We start from the raw sequence: 21,031 nt of genomic DNA, 5'->3' as shown, positions 1-21,031 counted from the left end.
GTGTGATGGCTCACACCTGTAATTCCAGTACTTTGGGAAGCTGAGGCAGGCTGATAACTTGAAGCCAGGAGTTCGAGATAAGCCTGGTGAACATGGTGAAAGCCCATCTCTACTAAAAATATAGTGGTGCATGCCTGTAATCCCAGCTACTCAGGAGGTGAAGCACGAGAATTGCTTGAACCCGGGAGGTGGAGACTGCAATGAGCTGAGATCATGCCACTGTACTCCAGCCTGGGCAACAGAGCAAGACTCTGTCTCCAAAAAAAAAAATAAATAAAATAAAGACAATCATTAATATAGTTTAGGAGCCAACATGTAAGAAGTATATTTATAATTGAGAAAGCTTTTCACACAAAAAAAATTTTTATGTATGTTACAATTTTATCAGTCTGACTGGGAATATATTAATATTAAATATAATATCTCATAATTAAATATCTCATAAGATGTCCTGAAATAAAAAGAAACCATATAATTTTGTTTACTGCACTTAAAATTCTGATATATTTAAATAGTTTTTCAAGTTATGCATCATTTCACATATAATGTTTTCCAAAATTTACTCACCATGCACAATGAGAACATATTCTGCGCTGCTTTGGCCAATGGTGTTTGTGGCTTCACATCGATATGTACCATTATCCGTTTTGTTCAGGAAAAGAATGTTTAGCTCCCTACCACTCACAACCATTCGGTCAGGATCTGGTAATTCTCCGCCATCCTTTGTCCACAAAACAGGTTCTGGCCTATTGGATTGAAACATGCATGTAGACAGCAAAAATAATAAATGTTAAATATGTGTAAATTTAGTAAATCAATTTTTTAATATTTAACATGTATTTTGTACACAACCATATGCTAATTTCTATAAGATACCAAAAGGACCATCACACACTCACTCAAAAGAGTCGGAGGTATAGCAAATATAATCTGCTTCTATTCTATTTAACTAAGCAGATATGTATTCAGAGACTAATTTGTTGAGTCCCAGTAGCAGTCATTTCTGGTCCCCTGCTCAAGTCGTGTGGCCCAGATTCTGCTGCTAATGGCTCACACCCCACATTGGAAGACTACCCTTAGGCTATTGGGGCAAATCTTCCTCAGATGTATTTGGATATAAGTAAATATAAATATTTATATTTATATATAAATATATAATTTTTATAAATATGTATATAAAATATGAGTATAAATATATATAATAATAATGAATACTAAATAATACTTATTATATTATAATAAATAATATTAAATATATTTAATATTATTCATGTAAGTATTCATATTCATACATACAAATAAATATAAAATAAGGATATAAAATATAAAATATAAAATAAATATAAAAAAGATAAAAATCTTTGCACTTAGAGCCACCCTTGTGGCACAGCTTTGCTTGAAACCACCTGAATCTTTTCCATTTCACCTCTGCTGCTTTTCTCATTCTTTTAGAGGTTTTTACTGTGAGTTTTCTTTTAACAAAATTCCTGCAAAGGAGCCCTATCTCAAAATATGCTTTTAGAAAAGAAGGATAAATGAACCATAGATTCCCCTCTTCAAAAATTTCAGTCTTCTGTAATAATTAATGATAGAAATAGTTGTTAATAATATCTATTACCATCTGCTAGTTGTTATCCTAGGTAATTTACATTTATTTTCTGTAATTCTCAAAAGAACACTTTGATGAATATCACTTTTTAAAATGTGCTGCATATAAGAATATAGATGAGAGAAGTATTCAAACCCTGGTCTTCCTCTATAGTTGATGCTTCATCTAGTACCTCCTGCTTTCTAACATGATGAATACTTTTCTAGGCTTAGTATGGAAAGTTTACTAATTTCAGCATAATTTTATCACATGGAATCATTTTCTCAAAAGCTTTGTTAAATTTGATAGAAATATTGAATTTATTTTATGTTATTGTGAACACAATTAGAACAGAGGCACTGAGTAAGTGATGTCTATGGGTATGGCATCCTTTCTAAGAGGAAGGATATATACCATTCTAACAAAATTTTGTAGAAGGGATAAAAGTTGTGAAAAATAATAACAAATATTGTAAACAATATCAAAACAAGAAGATTGGCAGTGTTAATGGAACTGATCAAGTGTTTAAGTACTGACAACACTTGGAGAGTGTGATCTTTTAATATAAGAAATATGTATTTTGTCTTCTCCCCCAGCTCCTAACATAGTGCTCCTGAAGCCCCGATAGATAGTGGTGATAGCAGAAATTTTTGTTCTATTTAGCTTCTTACCCCAGTTCCTGGCAAGAAACTCCTAAGACGTTTATACAGTCATATGCTACTTAACTATGAGGATATAGCCTGAGAAATGTGTTATTAAGTGATTTTGTCATTATACAAACACCATAGACTACATTTACACAAACCTAGATGGCACAGCCTACTACACACCTAGGTAATATGCTATAGCCTATTGATTATGCTATAAACTTGTACATCATGTTACTGCTCTGAATACTGGAACAAATTGTAACACAATGGTAAGTATTTGAGTGTATAGACATGGAAAATGTATAGTAAAAATACAGTATTATAATAGTTTGAGACCACTATCCTATATATGGTGCATCATTGATCAAAGTGTTGTTATATGGTGCATGACTGTAATTTCCTGAGTGATAGTAGACTCTGACACAGAGCTTCTAAGTCCCTTGGGCATGATAGGAGAATCTTTTGCTCTGAGATGCTCCTATGAGATGTTCTAATCAGAAGTTTCTGGTGGGCTCCTGGGCAGCTTACTGGGTAATTACAGGTTGGAACTTTCAGTCCCACTTTCCTTTCAACCTCCAGGGAGCTGAGGTGACTGAAGGTTAGATGATCAACAATGGTCACTGATATAACCAATTATGCCTACCTAATGAAGCCCCCATAAAACTTAAAAGGGCAGGGTTTGGAGAGCTTCTGTATTGCAGAGCATGCAGAAGGTCCAAGATGGAAGCATGCCAGGAGAGGCCATGGAAGCTCCTCTCCTCTTTCTGCATACCTTGCCCTATCCATCTCCTCATCTCGCTGTTCATCAGTTGCCTTTGTGAGACAGAGAGAGAGAGAGAGAGAGAGAGATAAAGATATATAGCTATATAGCTATATAGATATAGATATAGATATACAGATATATAGATATAGATATAGCTATATAGATATATAGATATAGATATATAGATGATATATAGATATATAGATATAGATATAGATATAGATTTTTTTTAAATTTAAGTTCCACAAAACATGTGTAGAACATGCAGGCTTTTTACGTAGGTATACTTGTACCATGGTGTTTTCCTGCATCCATCAACCCATCATCTAGGTTCCCTCACCTCACCCCCAACCCTGCAACAGGCTCCAGTTTGTGTTGTTCCCCTTCCTGTGTCCATGTGTTCTCATTGTTCAACTCCCACTTATGAGTGAGAACATGAAGTGTTTGGTTTTCTGTTCTTGTATTAGTTTGCTGAGGATGATGGCTTCCAGCTTTATTCATATCCCTGCAAAGGACATCATCTCACTCCTTTTTATGGCTGCATAGTATTCCATGGTGTATATATGCCACATTTTCCTCATCCAGTCTATCATTGATGGGCATTTGTGCTGGTTCCAAGTCTTTGCTATTGTAAACAGTGCTGCAATAAACGTATGTGTGCATGTGTCTTTACATTAGAATGATTTATATTCCTTTGGGTATATACCCAATAATGAGATTGCTGGGTCGAATGGTATTTCTGGTTATAGATCCTTGAGGAATTTGTGCCTTTATATTAGAATGATTTATATTCCTTTATGTATATATCCAGTAATGGGATTGCTGGGTTAAATGGTGTTTCTGGTTCTAGATCCTTGAGAAATCACCACACTGCCTGCCACAGTGGTTGAACTAATTTACATTCCCACCAACAGTATAAAAGTGTTCCTATTTCTCTACAGCCTTGCCAGCATCTATTGCTTCTTGACTTTTTAATAATCGCCATTCTGACTGGTGCGAGATGGTACCTCATTGTGGTTTTGATTTTCATTTCTCTAATGATCAGTGATGTTGAACTTTTTTTTGTATGTTTGTTGGCTGCATAAATGTCTCCTTTTGAGAAGTGCCTGTTCATATCCTTTGCCCACTTTCAGATGGGGTTGTTGTTTTTTATCTTGTAAATTGGTTTAAGCTCCTTGTAGATTCTAAACATTAGACCTTTGTCAGATGGGTAGATTGCAAAAATTTTCTCCCATTCTGTAGGTTTCCTGTTCACTCTGATGATAGTTTTTTTTGCTGTGCAGAAAGAAGCTCTTTACTTTAATTAGATCCCATTTGTCAATTTTTGCTTTTGTTGCAATCGCTTTTGGCGTTTTCATCATGAACTCTTTGACCATGCCTATGTTATTGCCTAGGTTTTCTCCTAGGGTTTTGATAGTTTTGTGTCATATTCTTTATAATTAATGAGTGAAAATAAGCAAAGTGTTTCCCTGAGTTCTGTGAGCTATCCCACCAAATTAACAACACCCAAGAAGGAAGACACAGAAATCATGGTTTGTAGGCAGTTGGTCAGAAGTACAGGTAACAGCCTAGTGCATGTGAGTGGCATCTGAAATGGGAGGCAATCTTGTGGGACTGAGACCTCAATCTGCAGTCTGAGGTATACATGAATTGAATTACGTGACACCCAGTTGGTGTCTCATGAAAAACTGATTGTTGGTGGGGGAAACTGATTGTTGGTAACACACATTTTGGTGGTCAGAGATGAAGTGTTGTAGTAAATGTGTAAGTAGAAAGTAGTAAACAGTTTGTTTTTTTCTGTCTTCAGGAAGATAAAAAACAAAAAGGGAGGATAATTTTATCAGATCTATATCCATGAAAATTCTGAAAGAGCATTATATGATATCAAGTGAAGAAACTAGGTATATAAAATATTGGAAAAATATAATATATTGGAAAAATATAATAATATGTATCGTTCAATTAGATAGACAAATCACTCCCCTAGTATCCTTAATAAAAGCCAAATTATTAATAGTTCTCAAAATGCTTCATTTATCCTAAATCTTTTAACTGCTATTTGAATTTACCAATTCTTATTTTATAACAGGCTAGATTGTCTTGTGCTATGTACATCCTTAACATCTCTTGAAGCAGCAAAAAATGATAAAATAAAACTATGATTTGCAGCAACGTAGAAATCTTGCCCTTTCCAGAAAGTCACATAAGACCCATATTAAAATAGAAGTTATACTGGTGATACTTTGGGGTTTAGAGAATTCATCTTTATAATACTACTCAAAGGAAGTAATTTAGTATCTTAGGAGGCAACCTTTTCTTGATGTTTGAACTTTTAAACATACAGAGAAAATTGTATGCATGTATTTATACACTTCCATACGCTCAAAATTACCCCCCAAAATCTAAACTGTCATGATTTTTTCCTAGTTCTGTTTATAAGCTTTTTTTGTCTCATCTTAAAGCAAATGGCTCTGTAAATATGTAGTTAAATTCAGATATATCTTTTTAAACTGTTTACATAGAAATGTAAAGATCTAGATAAAGTATTCAAGTTGCCAATCTGTATTTTAAAACAAAATTTTTCAAAAAAAAAAAACTTCCTCAAAGGAAATAACAACGGCATCTACAAAATTGGTTAACAGGAGGATGTAGTTGTGTAAGTCTTTGCTGACACTGATCTAAATCCTTCAAGAATTCTTGATCCTAGTCTCTGTGATAAATCTTCAAGGTGGCAAAATAGCACCATAGGATGCAAATTTAATGAAATAGAGGTTAGAGTTTATGCATAGATTAAAAATAGCCTACACATATTCCCAATTAGTATTTAAAATGTTCAAGCTTCTTAATATCACCATAAAAATATTAAGTGGTTTAGCAAGTCCTGATACAATTTGTGTTTCATCTTAATAAAGTGGGCCCCCTAGGCTTTCTCTAATTGGAACCCAGAAATGATTGAGTTTCTTGCTACAAATGAAGAACAATCTTCCCTGCTGTTCAGGCATCCAAAGAGATCATTTAAAAGTGGTTCCAGTCTACAGTTTCTATATGATAAGGCTGAAAAAAGAGTAGGAGCTAGACACCAAGAGTAACAGGACAGTGAAAATAGCATCAGATGTGAGACGATAACGTTACGCCACTCTACATGAGAACACTTAGTCCATCCAGAACGTTTCTCTTTAACCAGCCCAAATAATTAAAAAGTTGGAAAACTTATGTTTGAGATAACATTTTGATTTTGTTTCTATCAATTCTATAAAACTATAAAGATGTTTATTTTTCCTTATATCTAAAGATATTTTTTCAGAAGTTTCTTCCTAGAACAACAGAAAAGTTAAAAGTAAAAAGAGAAACAAAATATGTTTATACATTTATTCTCAAATATCCTGAGGCATTCATTGATGAAGTTGTTTTTAATCTGAACAGTTTTTTTTAGAAAACCTATTAACTCGGTGTTTTGTTTTCTACATATCTAATAAGAGATTACCTTTATGTTGCACAATTCCTAATTTATAAATTACTGTTGAAAGGTATTGCCACAAGTCTCTTGGATGTTGATTTTTATTTAATATTTTGAACCAGATACAAACCTGATTACTAATTTTCAGTGAAATTCTTTAATTTGTATTTGGGGCATTTATTCTGTGCAGTTATACCATAGCGACAGTGCTTCTAATCTTTTCTGTGCTTAGAAACTATGGGATTATTCACTCCCTAGGTACTGAGAATGGAAACTTTCTTTGCCTTAATCGTTCACATCCCCTCTTTTAGGTTCGTGCTTCCTAACAGGAATAAAGAACAAGAAGTTCGGTAATGGAGAAGTGAGTCCCATCATGTAGGTCTCCTAGGAAAAGAATCTTCCTGGTGTGGAAAGGGACAGGAGTTAAACACTATGCAAAATTTGAAATTCTCCAGTCTCTCCTTTTTCCAAACAGTGATATCCCCCTTGGGATTTGTGCTGCCTTTTTTTCATAAGGACAGGATATGTTGGGGTCTAGCACTAAAATTAATCCTATGAAAATTAAACTTACTTTTCCTAGATGAAAAAAAAGTCACCTTTCCTATTTGAAAAAAAAAGTCACATTCAAGACAACATCTTGTTCTATCTTAAGAAAAATGAACAAAAATTTCAAATATTTATATCTTATACTTCCTTTAAGACAAAGCAGAATCATATAGTCAGTAACTTTATGCCTTATGTACCATGTCACCATAGGAAGATGTCTACTGGCTTTATTTCAGTTTAGAAATTCCACAGATGGGCAGTAAATATTATTAAAGTTTTAAAACCAGGGAGTTTTTTAAAAACTTAATCCCTCTCTATTTCCTGTGATATTTTCACTGGAAAGTGAAATAAGGTGATAGGAGTTACAAAAACATCTTGATCCTTTTTCTGCTTTAAGCAAAGACTTTTTGATTAAGAAATTATAGTAAGAGTCTATGCATAATACACCCAATGTTTATGTTATCATATTTTTAGAGAAAGGAACGGATAAGTAAATGTAAATTAATTGACAAATGGATTTGAAAATTGTTCAAGTAAAAGATTTAAAGTTTATTGAGTTCAGGAAAAAAGAATCCTGAACAAACTTTAGCTTAGGCATTTCCCCTTTGGGTAGACTGAGATTACATCTCTAAACGAAGCCCAAACACTGCTAAATAATTGAGGAGGAAGAAAAAAGGAGAAGAGGAGAAATATTAGAAGCTGGGGTTGCTTGGTAGCTTTTTTAAAAAATTAAAATGTAAATACAAAGCAATCTAAAAGAGCAGTATTCTGAAAACTGTGAAGCTGATTAAAAATGCACTTTTTAATAACTTCCTGTCAGAAGTTAAGGATGTAGTTGAAAAACAGCAAGAAATACAAAAGGACTACTTGTGGGTCTATTTATTGCAGTGATCATTACAAATTTTAAAACTACACTAAGGGTTTTTTGTTATTGAAGATCAAGTAAATATTTCTAAACATAATTTATAAATAGCATTCCACATATATGTAAAGTCATATTAATTATTGAAAAATTATTGCTTTAGGTCATTGCAGTGTACATCAACCTGTGTTTTCTCCTCAGATTTCATTTTTGTGCAATTTAGTTGTAATGAAATTAGATTTTCTTTTATTCTTGGTATTGATTTCATACTTTTATGGCAGCAATTCTTTAAATATCAAATAAATTGTAGTATAAGCAAGCTTAAATTTGAGTGTTTTACTTATTAAAATTTAGGCTTATTTTAAAATATAATAAATGAAACATCTATGTGTCTGATAGTCTTTATACATATATGCATGAGAAAAAAGCAAAACTTCAGAACTATTTATTGTAGAGTAGTCTTCAATGTATTTCCACAGGTTTAATTAACAGAAAATGTCCTATTCTACATTTATATCTTAAGACAGATAAGAGATCAATGAATTTTCTTTTTTGTTAGTTAAAAATGGCTGTATATTCTTTAATAGGTACTTGATAAATGCATGAAATTATCAAATAATTATCTATAAAAACATCTATGCAAGTTTTTGAACCAGGGATTGTGAGGTGTATAAAAAACTAAAATAAATATCTGCTCTGTGGTATTATATTCAAGTAGTTTCTATAAGATATATGTCATCAACCATAATATTTGGTAGCATACAGTAAGTGGCATAAATGAGTTATGAAACATCAGAAAGATTCATCACCTATATCAGGGACATTCTAATAGGCTTTATGAAAAATAAAACTCTTGATTACGGTGTTTAATTATAGCAGAATTTTGACAAGTAGAAATAGAATACACCAACTCAATAGGAGTCTAAGCCCTGGGTAGAATGCTTGCCCTCAAGAGGCCATAATGTTGAAAAGATTAATTTAAATATTGGGAATGTCAGGAAAGAAATGAGAATAGGGTTACCAAGTAAAACTGCTATTGGCAAAAAATTACAAATTAAGAAAAGATAAGGTTAAAAGCACTTAATATGATAACTGAGTTGGGAGTAATGAAAGCAAAAGGCAAACTATAAGTTGTGTATGAAGAATCAAGAACAAGTATGCTTATAAGTAGCTTAGTCCAAGAGAAAGTCTATAGGACGAAAAGCAGAACATGAAAAAGTATTATTTTAGTTTAACACCAGAAAACTGATGATTACACCAATATAGAAGAGAGAATGAAAGGTGGGAAGGAAAGTTTTGGTCATAAACAGGAGCAACATGAACAAAAGCAAAGAAATGGAAAAGTTTGGGGTACAGGTGTGGGGGAAACATCTGTACATTTAAAGTAAGAAAAAAAAAATAAAGTAAGAAACAGCCGGTCTGGAGTGCCAGCTGAAGAATCTAGACTTTCTTTAAAAATGAAATTATCTTATTTTGATTTTTGAGAAGTGAGTATTCCTGATCAGTTTCCTTTAAGAAAATTAATGTGAAACATCTGGGGAAAATCCAATAAAGAGGCCATATATACAGTTCTTAAGACAGATAACAAGTTCCTACATAAGGGAGAGAAATAATAAAGGAAAGCACATAACAAACAATAAAAGAGCCCTGAAAAAGTAAATACAACTTTTCTGAAGCTAGGCAGTGTATGGTGTTAAGGAAGAGATAAAAGAAACTCTCTTTACAGCCTCTAGTCTGTACAACAGGTGCAACTGTAGTGCCAAAAAGAAAAACAACAATTTAAAGACTAACCAACAAAGCAATTAAACAAAAGAGAAAAGAGATTGAAATAAAGCCAAGAGGGAAAAACTGATGATTTCCATTTTGAACATGCTGAATTCAAGTGTTACAAGAAAACCAAGAAATACATCTTGATCCAGCAATTAAATAAATAAATAATTAGAAATCAGGGAAGAGGGCAGAACTGGAATTTTTACAGAGACGAGTGCCAACCATGTTTCCAAGCTAAAGAAAGAAAACAAAAGAGCACATCATTGAACATCTTAGAATACACTCACTTAGAAAATAAGAAAAGGCAATACAGTCTAAGAATTCTAAGAAAAAAAATCAAGAGAATAATGTCATAGGAGCAAGAAAAAAATTATTTCAAAATTTATTGTCCTGAATGTTTGTCTTTATAATCCCACTAATACCTTAACTTCTCAGTTCTCTGATTTTCTCCTGTCCAATAATTATTTTGTTAGCTCCACCTCCGCCATGATGACACACTTCACATTGTCATCATTGCTACTTCCATAAAAGTCTCATTTTTTTTTTCTAATTACAAACTTCTATTTGTTCAGTTCGCTACTTTCTTATATATCATCAAAACCTCCAGTCTTAACTGAGTGGCCCACTATTTTCCTTTATTCTTTAACGGCCCTCTCCCGTTCACTTCCCTCCTTAGCCAGTCTTAGGATCCAGTCAATCAGATTTGTTTTGTTTTGTTTTTTCCCTTTCTCCATCCATTATTATCTAGTTAATTCCCAGCTCTAATGAACCCAACTTTTCCATCTTCTCTGTGCCTTTAGTACAACATCAAAGCAAGCTAAAGAAAAAGGAGAAGGTAAATGATGTTTGTTTTACTAAATACTGTCCTTGAAGTCATCATGCAAGTGTGCACATGAAGAGCAAGGGCAAAGGCAATTTTAAAGCCAAAGTAAATTTCATTACTGTATCTTGGAGGTTTTTTGTTGTTGTTTTCCAATCTGTTGAAATATGCACAATGTATTGTCATTAATGTCATTAAGAATGTGTGATTAAACATACACATTTCTCCGTCCCAGAGCTGTTTAACATAATATTGAAAATAGATATTTTTGAAAAACTTTGCATCTTAATGTAGTTATTACCCTCATTTGTTAAATTGGATTTGTGTTTTAACATTTCAGATACTTGGTACTGAAACAGAAGCATAAATGTACAGAGAAAATGGAAGGAGAGGATTGAATAAATTACCCAGATGAAGTAAACTCTTAAACAACTTATCTTTTAAATTATAGATTTCTCACTGTGTTTTTTCACCTATTGCAGTTACTTGTATTGATTAATTTAATGTGTCTTTGTGTATTTGTGTGTGAGAAAGAACAAAGTGGTTCCTTAGCTTTTCTTCTCATTGGCCTCTACTCTTCTGTTTTAAATATTTCTGGATATGTTCTTCAGTTTCTTATTCCATCCTCACAATTATCATGAGTTAGAGTTTGCTCAGTATTGAGATGGCATTGCCCATATCTGCACAATTGATTTTATCAAAAGCAATAGATTTTTTTTCTTCTATTTATAGTTTCAGAATCCCAAAGACTCCTGTTGCCAGTCTCAACAACAAAAGTTTCTACTCAAACGTCACTGTCAGTACTTCTGTCTGACAGGGTCAAAGACATTTTCATGCAGTAATAAATGAAGTTTGAAGTGGAAAACTCAAGCCTACTTACTCCCTTAAACTGTAAATTGAAACGCTGATTCTAAGTTTATCTACTTATACAAGTTTTTAAAATCAATTATGACACTAGTATAGTGTCAAGTAGGAGGAGTCTCATTACATTATCGGTTAGCTTTACAGGGGAAAATAATATGCATATTAATTTCACCAGTAGATTTTAAACTTTGATAGCAAATAAAAAATGGACTTCTATTCTGATTAATATCAGCATGTGCTACTTGATTCTGATTTTTTAAGGCACTTCTTGCCTCCAAGCTTAGAAGCTTGTGGTTGAAACAGGAAATAACCTATGCAAGAAAGAGGTAAGTGCTCTTTAGAAGACTTGAAAATAATGGCATTTTTAGAGTGCCTATTAAATCCTGAACTACTTTTTACTGATAAGGTAGTGTTCATTGATGATTATTTTAACAGTTTCAAAAAACAAAGCAGTCACATCACACTAGAAACTGTATAATTCCAGCCAATTTATGGCACAACAAATAAAAGATTATCCTTAGAAAAGATAAGATTGCTATGATCATGAAGGAGTTACAGATTTTTGCATTGAAAGAAAAATATTGAAGATTGTGACAAATGCCTAAGCTAATCTCTTAAGGACTTTCTGCTGAAGCAAAACAATTACCCATGCCTAATCTATACTTAAATTTCTTTTCTTTGGTAAACACAGAATATTAATTCCCAGTTAAAAGATCAAAATGTCTTGAGTAAGCATTCATTCTCTCATCTACTGTGTATATGTACATTAAGCATAAAATCTTTATAATATATTTAACAATAACCATTCTTCAGAAAAGTTTTCAACTTATTTGAAAATTATTGACTATTAAAAATTTATTTTAGAACTCTTTGCAATATTTTCGTGTTTTCATAATGAAAAAATTATGAGTGTGCATTTCTCAGAATCTTCCATTTTATCAACCTGTGTACATCATAAGAACAATGTGACACTATATAAAATGTTTCTATAAGCATCCTAATCAATCAGAAGCCTATAAACCATTCAATTCAAGGACACTTTGGAATGATGAGGTCCTATTTTTTATACAAGAGTAATTTTACAACCCATTACTTCCTTTAATATAAAATAGTGCTCATTAACATTATAAGATCTAGTATTGATATTAAACACTGTGTTATCATTATACTACTGCTTCTGCTTCACGATTTGTTTCATTTCTAATATTAAAACCAGTGATCTTCAGAAAATAATAGTAAAGTCCATAGCATTTATCTGATAGCTGAAAAATTAAATGCTCTGAAAAAGTAAAGCTTGAAGATAATTGAAACTTAAAACTGAAAGTTTTGAAGGTATTTTTTAAAATCATTTAGATGTAATCATTCTCGAAGGATCAAACTTCTCTGTTATTAAACAGAGGAGTTTTGGTGACAACCTTGTTTTCTAGAGCTAAGATATCTTTAGTTTGAACACACATTTTTATATAGTGTTGTTTCACAGGAACTAAGACTTAACATGTTTTTTCCCCTAAATCTCTGCAATACCCAGCTTTCTTATAGCTGATATGCTTATTGTAACAATTTTCAAACCCTTTAAGGTGTGACATACAATAAAAAATATATTTGACAAGCATACATACTATGTAAACACATATATACAAGAAATAATAGCTTGCTTTCTCTTATATTCTGTGACATTTTCTTTACTCTTTCTTCTTTTCTACATTTTCCTTTTCTATTCTATTATTTTTTTTAAAAAAAAGTCATATAAATTGATTTTATAACTCATTAATAAGCCACAACTTGCAATTTGAAAAACACTGCACTAGTGACTCACAGTGAGAGTGCTGTATCCTAGGAGTTTTCTTGTCCCTGAGCTTCATTGCTGTTATATTTTCAATGTTGTTTCTGCGTGGTTGCATCACTATCTTCATTCTTGCAATTTTGAGTGGTGGTGCTTAAGTCCACCATGCCTCACATTTCCATGACATCTCCTGGCCCCACGTTATCATAGGTGCTGCTCTATTATCTGTCTTTATAAAGTCTTATCTTTTACTTTCCTTTCTCTTTTCCTTGAAGCACTTGTGGTACTCTGGATTTGCAAGACTTGGGCTTTAGAGCCCTCCTCAATCACTGAGAAAGTCTGCCTATTCACATTGGAGGTTTTCGTAAATGTTCATATTTTCTATACTTTTAAACACTGGCATTGTTTGCTGTTTATTTTATTTTATTTTATTATTTTATTTAGCTTTGAAATTTAGAAGCTTCTATACGTTTGAGTTTTGTATACCTGGATTGAGGTTACAAACATATTGTAAAATCATGTGTAAAAAAGATGTGTAATGCAAGAAAATTTCTTTTAGGATGTATATTTTTGAGTAAGTGGCTAAGGAATAGGAATTTTTCAAGTTTCATTATTAATTAAAATAATAGCACATCTCTAAAGTGATTCTGAATTAAATCTATTTTTCACATTTTATTTCCTTTGTATATTTATGCAGAAATGATAGTCAAGATATTTAACAGCTGGTATAATAGGTGGACAATAATCCATTTATCAGTAAGTTGTACTGGTGACTACTAGAGGGATACTAGTTCCAAATTTATGATACATGTTACGAAAAAAATGCAAAAAAAAAAGCAAATCTTATTGAATAGCCTTAGAGCAATAGACTAACTTTTAAAAATACATAATAATCATAGTATTTCAATTTTTAAAATGTTGAGTGATTATTTATTTTTCTGCAAACTTTCTACAATTACTATGTTGTTGAATTTGCTATATAAACACATATGCAATGTTTCCAAACTTTAAAGAGTAAAATGCTTAAATGTAATCTCAAAAATTAATGTATTTTTAAAAATACAAATTTTAAATCTATAAGCAAAAGAGTGCATGTCTGAAAAATCTACTAAACGTATATGACAGTACCATTCCAAAATGGTGTCTTCAATGTACTGAGACATGTTTGGTTTAGGGTTTTCCAGTGAATATTTACATAATCCCTCAAAATAATTGGCTTTTTGTTGCAAGAAAACTGCTTACCTGGAAATGTTCAAGAAGTACATTTCCTCTATGGATCTATAATCATGGTTCTGCAAGCTCTTATGGGACTTTCACAAGACATTGGAACATTTAATTGAAAATGATTGAGTGCCCAACACACCGCAGATGCCCATGCCCAGCCTAAATAACAGCAGTGGAGATTACCGAGAGTCAGCTTCTTGTTTCAAAAACAAAACCAAATATATTCGGTCTCATTTCCAAGATAATCACTTGTGTGTTTCCAGCGAGTCAATGTGTGATTAAATTTTGAAACCATAAAATAGAAGCAAAAGACCAACCATATGGACCTTAGAAAAGAAACTCATTATGGAAAGGACTGCACACATTTTTTTTTCAATTTTGAAAATTTAGAATGAATTTTCCAATATTATATCTTTGAAGACATTTTGGAAGAAACTGACTATATTGCTTTTAATTTTTAATTAGTTAATTGAGACAATTTTGCATTTCTCTATATATCAGAACACAAAGTAAAACACACACACACAGACACACACACACATACACATCCCAATCTAAATGCTCTGTATCCTTTATTATCGAAGTACTGCTGGTATAAGAATATCTATATGATAAGGAGACGATCATTATGTTTATCCCACTAGTTATTTTAGTAACATTTTATACATAGCATTTAATAAGAAAGACATACTCTTGAGGAGTGTTTTATTTTCAAATCCTGCTTATTTTATTTATGCTCTAGGCTTTCCATTGTATTGCATTGCATTGAAATTGTGTTGGCACTAATTTTGTACTGTAGTTGTAACCTGCAGTCTTCTAAAAGTTATATAAAATTAAGAATGCAATATAATCTATTCTTTTAAAATATATATATTATAAAAATTGAATATTAGTCTCATTATAAAATCTAGGCAGAAACTATTTAGGTATATTTAGGTCTGTTAAGGAACTCTTTAATATTTAGATATGCTAACAAAGGTTTCAGCATACATAGCTGTTTTATATATATATATATTTTTAAAATTATACTTTAAGTTCTAGGGTACATGCGCACAATGTGCAGGTTTGTTACATATGTATACATGTGCCATGGTGGTGTGCTGCACCCATTAACTCGTCATTTACATTAGGTATATCTCCTAATGCTATCCCTCCCCTCTTCTCCCACCCCACAACAGGCCCCGGTGTGTGATATTCCCCTTCCTGTGCCCAAGTGTTGTCATTGTTCATTCCCACCTATGAGTGAGAACATGCAGTGTTTGTTTTTTTGTCCTTGTGATAGTTTGCTGAGAATGATGGTTTCCAGCTTCATCCATGTCCCTAAAAAGCACATGAACTCATCATTTTTTATAGCTGCATAGTATTCAAAGGTGTATATGAGCCACATTTTCTTAATCCAGTCTATCATTGTTGGACATTTGGGTTGGTTCCAAGTCTTTGCCACTGTGAACAGTGCCACAATAAACATACATGTGCATGTGTCTTTATAGCAGCATGATTTATAATCCTTTGGGTATATACCCAGTAATGGGATTGCTGGGTCAAATGGTATTTCTAGTTCTAGATCCCTGAGGAATCACCACACTGACTTCCACAATGGTTGAACGAGTTTACAGTCCCACCGAAAGTGTAAAAGTGTTCCTATTTCTCCACATCCTTTCCAGCACCTGTTGTTTCCTGACTTTTTAATGATTGCCATTCTAACTGGTGTGAGATGGTATCTCATTGTGGTTTTGATTTTTATTTCTCTGATGGCCAGTGATGGAGAGCATTTTTTCACATGTCTGTTGGCTGCATAAATGTCTTCTTTTGAGAAGTGTCTGTTCATATCCTTCACCCACTTGTTGATAGGGTTGTTTGTTTTTTTCTTGTAAATTTGTTTGAGTTCTTTGTAGATTCTGGATATTAGCCATTTGCCAGATGAGTAGATTGCAAAAATTTTCTTCCATTCTTTAGGTAGCCTGTTCACTCTGATGGTAGTTTCTTTTGCTGTGCAGAAGTTCTTTAGTTTAATTATATCTCATTTATCAATTTTGGCTTTTGCTGCTATTGCTTTTGGTGTTTTAGACATGAAGTCCTAGCACATGCCTATGTCCTGAATGCTATTGCCTAGGTTTTCTTCTAGGGTTTTTATGGTTTTAGGTCGAATATTTAAGTCTTTAATCCATCTTGAATTAATTTTTGTATAAGGTGTAAGGAAGGGATCCAATTTCAGCTTTCTACATATGGCTAGCCAGTTTTCCCAGCACCATTTGTTAAATAGGGAATCCTTTCCCCATTTCTTGTTTTTGTCAGGATTGTCAAAGATCAGATAGTTGTAGATGTGAGGTATTATCTCTGAGGGCTCTGTTCTGTTCCATTGGTCTATATCTCTGTTTTGGTACCAGTACCATGCTGTTTTGGTTACTGTAGCCTTGTAGTATAGTTTGAAGTCAAGTAGCATGATGCCTCCAGCTTTGTTCTTTTGGCTTGACTTGGCGATGCAGGCTCTTTTTTGGTTCCATATGAACTTTAAAGTAGTTTTTTCCAATTCTGTGAAGAAAGTCATTGGTAGCTTGATGGGGATGGCATTGAATCTATAAATTACCTTGGCCAGTATGGCCATTTTCACCATATTAATTCTTCCTGTTTATGAGCATGGAATGTTCCTCCATTTGATTGTGTCCTCTTTTATTTAGTTGAGCAGTGGTTTGTAGTTCTCCTTGAAGAGGTCCTTCACATCCCTTGTAAGTTGGATTCCTAGGTATTTTATTCTCTTTGAAGCAATTGTGAATGGGAGTTCACTCATGATTTGGCTCTCTGTTTGTCTGTTATTGGTATATAAGAATGCTTGTGATTTTTGTACATTGATTTTGTATCCTGAGACTTTGCTGAAGTTGCTTATCAGCTTAAAGAGATTTTGGGCTCAGATGATGGGGTTTTCTAGATATACAATCATGTCGTCTGCAAACAGGGACAATTTGACTTCCTCTTTTCCTAACTGAATACCCTTTATTTCTTTCTCCTGCCTGATTGCCCTGGCCAGAACTTCCAACACTATGTTGAATAGGAGTGGTGAGAGAGGGCATCCCTGTCTTGTGCCAGTTTTCAAAGGGAATGCTTCCAGTTTTTGCCCATTCAGTATGATATTGGCTGTGGGTTTGTCATAAATAGCTCTTATTATTTTGAGATACGTCCCATCAATACCTAATTTATTGAGAGTTTTTAGCATGAAGGCTGTTGAATTTTATCAAAGGCCTTTTCTGCATCTATTGAGATAATCATGTGGTTTTTGTCTTTGGTTCTGTTTATATGCTGGATTACATTTACTGATTTTCATATGTTGAACCAGCCTTGCATCCCAGGGATGAAGCCCACTTGATCATGGTGGATAAGCTTTTTGTTGTGCTGCTGGATTCGGTTTCCCAGTATTTTATTGAGGATTTTTGCATTGATTTTCATCAGGGATATGGGTCTAAAATTCTCTTATTTGGTTGTGTCTCTGCCCGGCTTTGGTATCAGGATGATGCTGGCCTCACAAAACGAGTTAGGGAGGATTCCCTCTTTTTCTATTGATTGGAATAGTTTCAGAAGGAATAGTACCAGCTCCTCCTTGTACCTCTGGTAGAATTCGGCTGTGAAATCGTCTGGTCTGGGACTTCTTTTCATTGGTAAGCTCTTAATTATTGCCTCAATTTCAGAGCCTGTTATTGGTCTATTCAGAGATTCCACTTCTTCCTGGTTTAGTCTTGGGAGGGTGTATGTGTCGAGGAATTGATCCATTTCTTCTAGATTTTCTAGTTTATTTGCGTAGAGGTGTTTATAGTATTCTCTGATGGTAGTTTGTATTTCTGTGGGATCGGTGGTGATATCCCCTTTATCATTTTTTATTGCGTCTATTTGATTCTTCTCTCTTTTCTTCTTTATTAGTCTTGCTAGCGGTCTATTTATTTTGTTGATCTCTTGAAAAAACCAGCTCCTGGATTCATCGATTTTTTGAAGGGTTTTTTGTGTCTCTATCTCCTTCAGTTCTGCTCTGATCTTAGTTATTTCTTGCCTTCTGCTAGCTTTTGAATCTGTTTGCTCTTGCTTCTCTAGTTCTTTTAATTGTGATATTAGGGTGTCAATTTTAGATCTTTCCTACTTTTTCTTGTGGGCATTTAGTGCTATAAATTTCCCTCTACACACTGCTTTAAATGTGTCCCAGAGATTCTGGTATGTTGTGTCTTTGTTCTCGTTGGTTTCAAAGAACATCTTTATTTCTGCCTTCATTTCATTATGTACCCAGTAGTCATTCAGGAGCAGGTTGTTCAGTTTCCATGTAGTTGAGCAGTTTTGAGTGAGTTTCTTAATCCTGAGTTCTAGTTTGACTGCACTGTGGTCTGACAGACAGTTTGTTATAATTTCTATTATTTTACATTTGCTGAGGAGTGCTTTACTTCCAACTCTGTGGTCAGTTTTGGAATAGGTGTGCTGTGGTGCTGAAAAGAATATATATTCTGTTGATTTGGAGTGGAGAGTTCTGTAGATTTCTATTAGGTCTCCTTGGTGCAGAGCTGAATTCAATTCCTGGATATCCTTGTTAACTTTCTGTTTCGTTGCTCTGTCTAATGTTGACAGTGGGGTGTTAAAGCCTCCCATTATTATTGTGTGGGAGTCTAAGTCTCTTTGCAGGTCTCTAAGGATTTGCTTTATGAATCTGGGTGCTCCGGTATTGGGCGCATATATATTTAGGATAGTTCGCTCTTGTTGTCGAATTGATCCCTTTACCATTATGTAACGGCCTTTTTTGTCTCTTTTGATCTTTGTTGGTTTAAAGTCTGTTTTATCAGAGACTAGGATTGCAACCCTGCCATTTTTCGTTTTTCATTTGCTTGGTAGATCTTCCTCCATCTCTTTATTTTGAGCCTATGTGTGTCTCTGTTGGTGAGATGGGTTTCCTGAATACAGCACACTGATAGGTCTTGACTGTTTATCCAATTTGCCAGTGTGTGTATTTTAATTGGAGCATTTAGCCCATTTGCATTTAAGGTTAATATTGTTATGTGTGAATTTGATCCTGTCATTTTGATGTTAGCTGGTTATTTTGCTCGTTAGTTGATGCAGTTTCTACCTAGCATCAATGGTCTTTACAATTTGGCATGGTTAAATAGGGAATCCTTTCCCCATTGCTTGTTTTTCTCAGGGTTGTCAAAGATTAGATAGTTGTAGATATGCGGCATTATTTCTGAGGGCTCTGTTCTGTTCCATTGATCTATATCTCTGTTTTGGTACCAGTACCATGCTGTTTTGGTTACTGTAGCCTTGTAGTATAGTTTGAAGTCAGGTAGCGTGATGCCTCCAGCTTTGTTCTTTTGTCTTAGGATTGACTCTATTTAATAAATGGTGCTGGAAAAACTGGCTAGCCATATGTAGAAAGCTGAAACTGGATCCCTTCCTTACACCTTATACAAAAATTAATTCAAGATGGATTAAAGACTTAAATGTTAGACCTCAAACCATAAAAACCCTAGAAGAAAACCTAGGCATTACCATTCAGGACATAGGCATGGGCAAGGACTTCATGTCTAAAACACCAAAAGCAATGGCACCAAAAGCCAAAATTGACAAATGGGATCTAATTAAACTAAAGAGCTTCTGCACAGCAAAAGAAACTACCATCAGAGTCAACAGGCAACCTACAAAATGGGAGAAAATTTTCACAACCTACTCATCTGACAAAGGGCTAATATCCAGAATCTACAATGAACTCAAACAAATTTACAAGAAAAAAGCAAACAATCCCATCAAAAAGTGGGCGAAGGACATGAACAGACACTTCTCAAAAGAAGACATTTATGCAGCCAAAAAACACATGAAAAAATGTTCATCATCACTGGCCATCAGAGAAATGCAAATCAAAACTACAATGAGATACCATGTCACATGAGTTAGAATGGCAATCATTAAAAAGTCAGGAAACAACAGGTGCTGGAAAGGATGTGGAGAAATAGGAACACTTTTACACTGTTGGTGGGACTGTGAACTAGTTCAACCATTGTGGAAGTCAGTGTGGCGATTCCTCAGGGATCTAGAACTGGAAATACCATTTGACCCAGCCATCCCATTACTGGGTATATACCCAAAGGACTATAAATCATGCTGCTATAAAGACACATGCACACGTATGTTTATTGCGGCATTATTCACAATAGCAAAGACTTGGAACCAACCCAAATGTCCAACAATGATAGACTGGATTAAGAAAATGTGGCACATATACACCATGGAATACTATGCAGCCATAAAAAATGAAGAGTTCATGTCCTTTGTAGGGACATGGATGAAATTGGAAATCATCATTCTCAGTAAACTATCGCAAGAACAAAAAACCATACACCACATATTCTCACTCATAGGTGGGAATTGAACAATGAGATCCCATGGACACAGGAAGGGGAATATCACACTCTGGGGACTGTTGTGGGGTAGGGGGAGGTGGGAGGGATAGCATTAGGAGATATACCTAATGCTAGATGACGAGTTAGTGGGTGCAGCGCACCAGCATGGCACATGTGTATATATGTAACTAACCTGCACAATATGCACATGTACCCTAGAACTTAAAGTATAATAAAAAACAAACAAACAAAAAAACCAATTTGGCATGGTTTTGCAGTGGGTGGTACCAGTTGCTCCTGTCCATGTTTAGTGCTTCCTTCAGGAGCTCTTGTAGGGCAGGCCTG

At 33.9% G+C, this 21,031-nt stretch overlaps 1 protein-coding gene across 5 annotated transcripts in view; it reads right to left on the bottom strand.

Annotated features, from left to right (window-relative positions):
* CADM2 (cell adhesion molecule 2) overlaps positions 1 to 21,031 on the bottom strand; it is a 1,117,362-nt gene that overhangs the window by 112,606 nt on the left and 983,725 nt on the right. For all 5 annotated transcript variants that reach the window (XM_016941511.4, XM_016941509.4, XM_063806909.1 and 2 more), the window contains one exon: positions 568 to 746. In XM_016941511.4, the coding sequence (XP_016797000.2) occupies positions 568 to 746 (179 nt within the window). The remainder of the gene's footprint in view (positions 1 to 567; positions 747 to 21,031) is intronic.

This window comes from Pan troglodytes, chromosome 2 (assembly GCF_028858775.2).
Source record: "Pan troglodytes isolate AG18354 chromosome 2, NHGRI_mPanTro3-v2.0_pri, whole genome shotgun sequence".
NCBI classification, from domain to species: Eukaryota; Metazoa; Chordata; class Mammalia; order Primates; family Hominidae; genus Pan; species Pan troglodytes.
The sequence above is the reverse complement of the archived record's forward strand: the minus strand, read 5'-3'. Positions and strand labels throughout refer to the sequence as shown.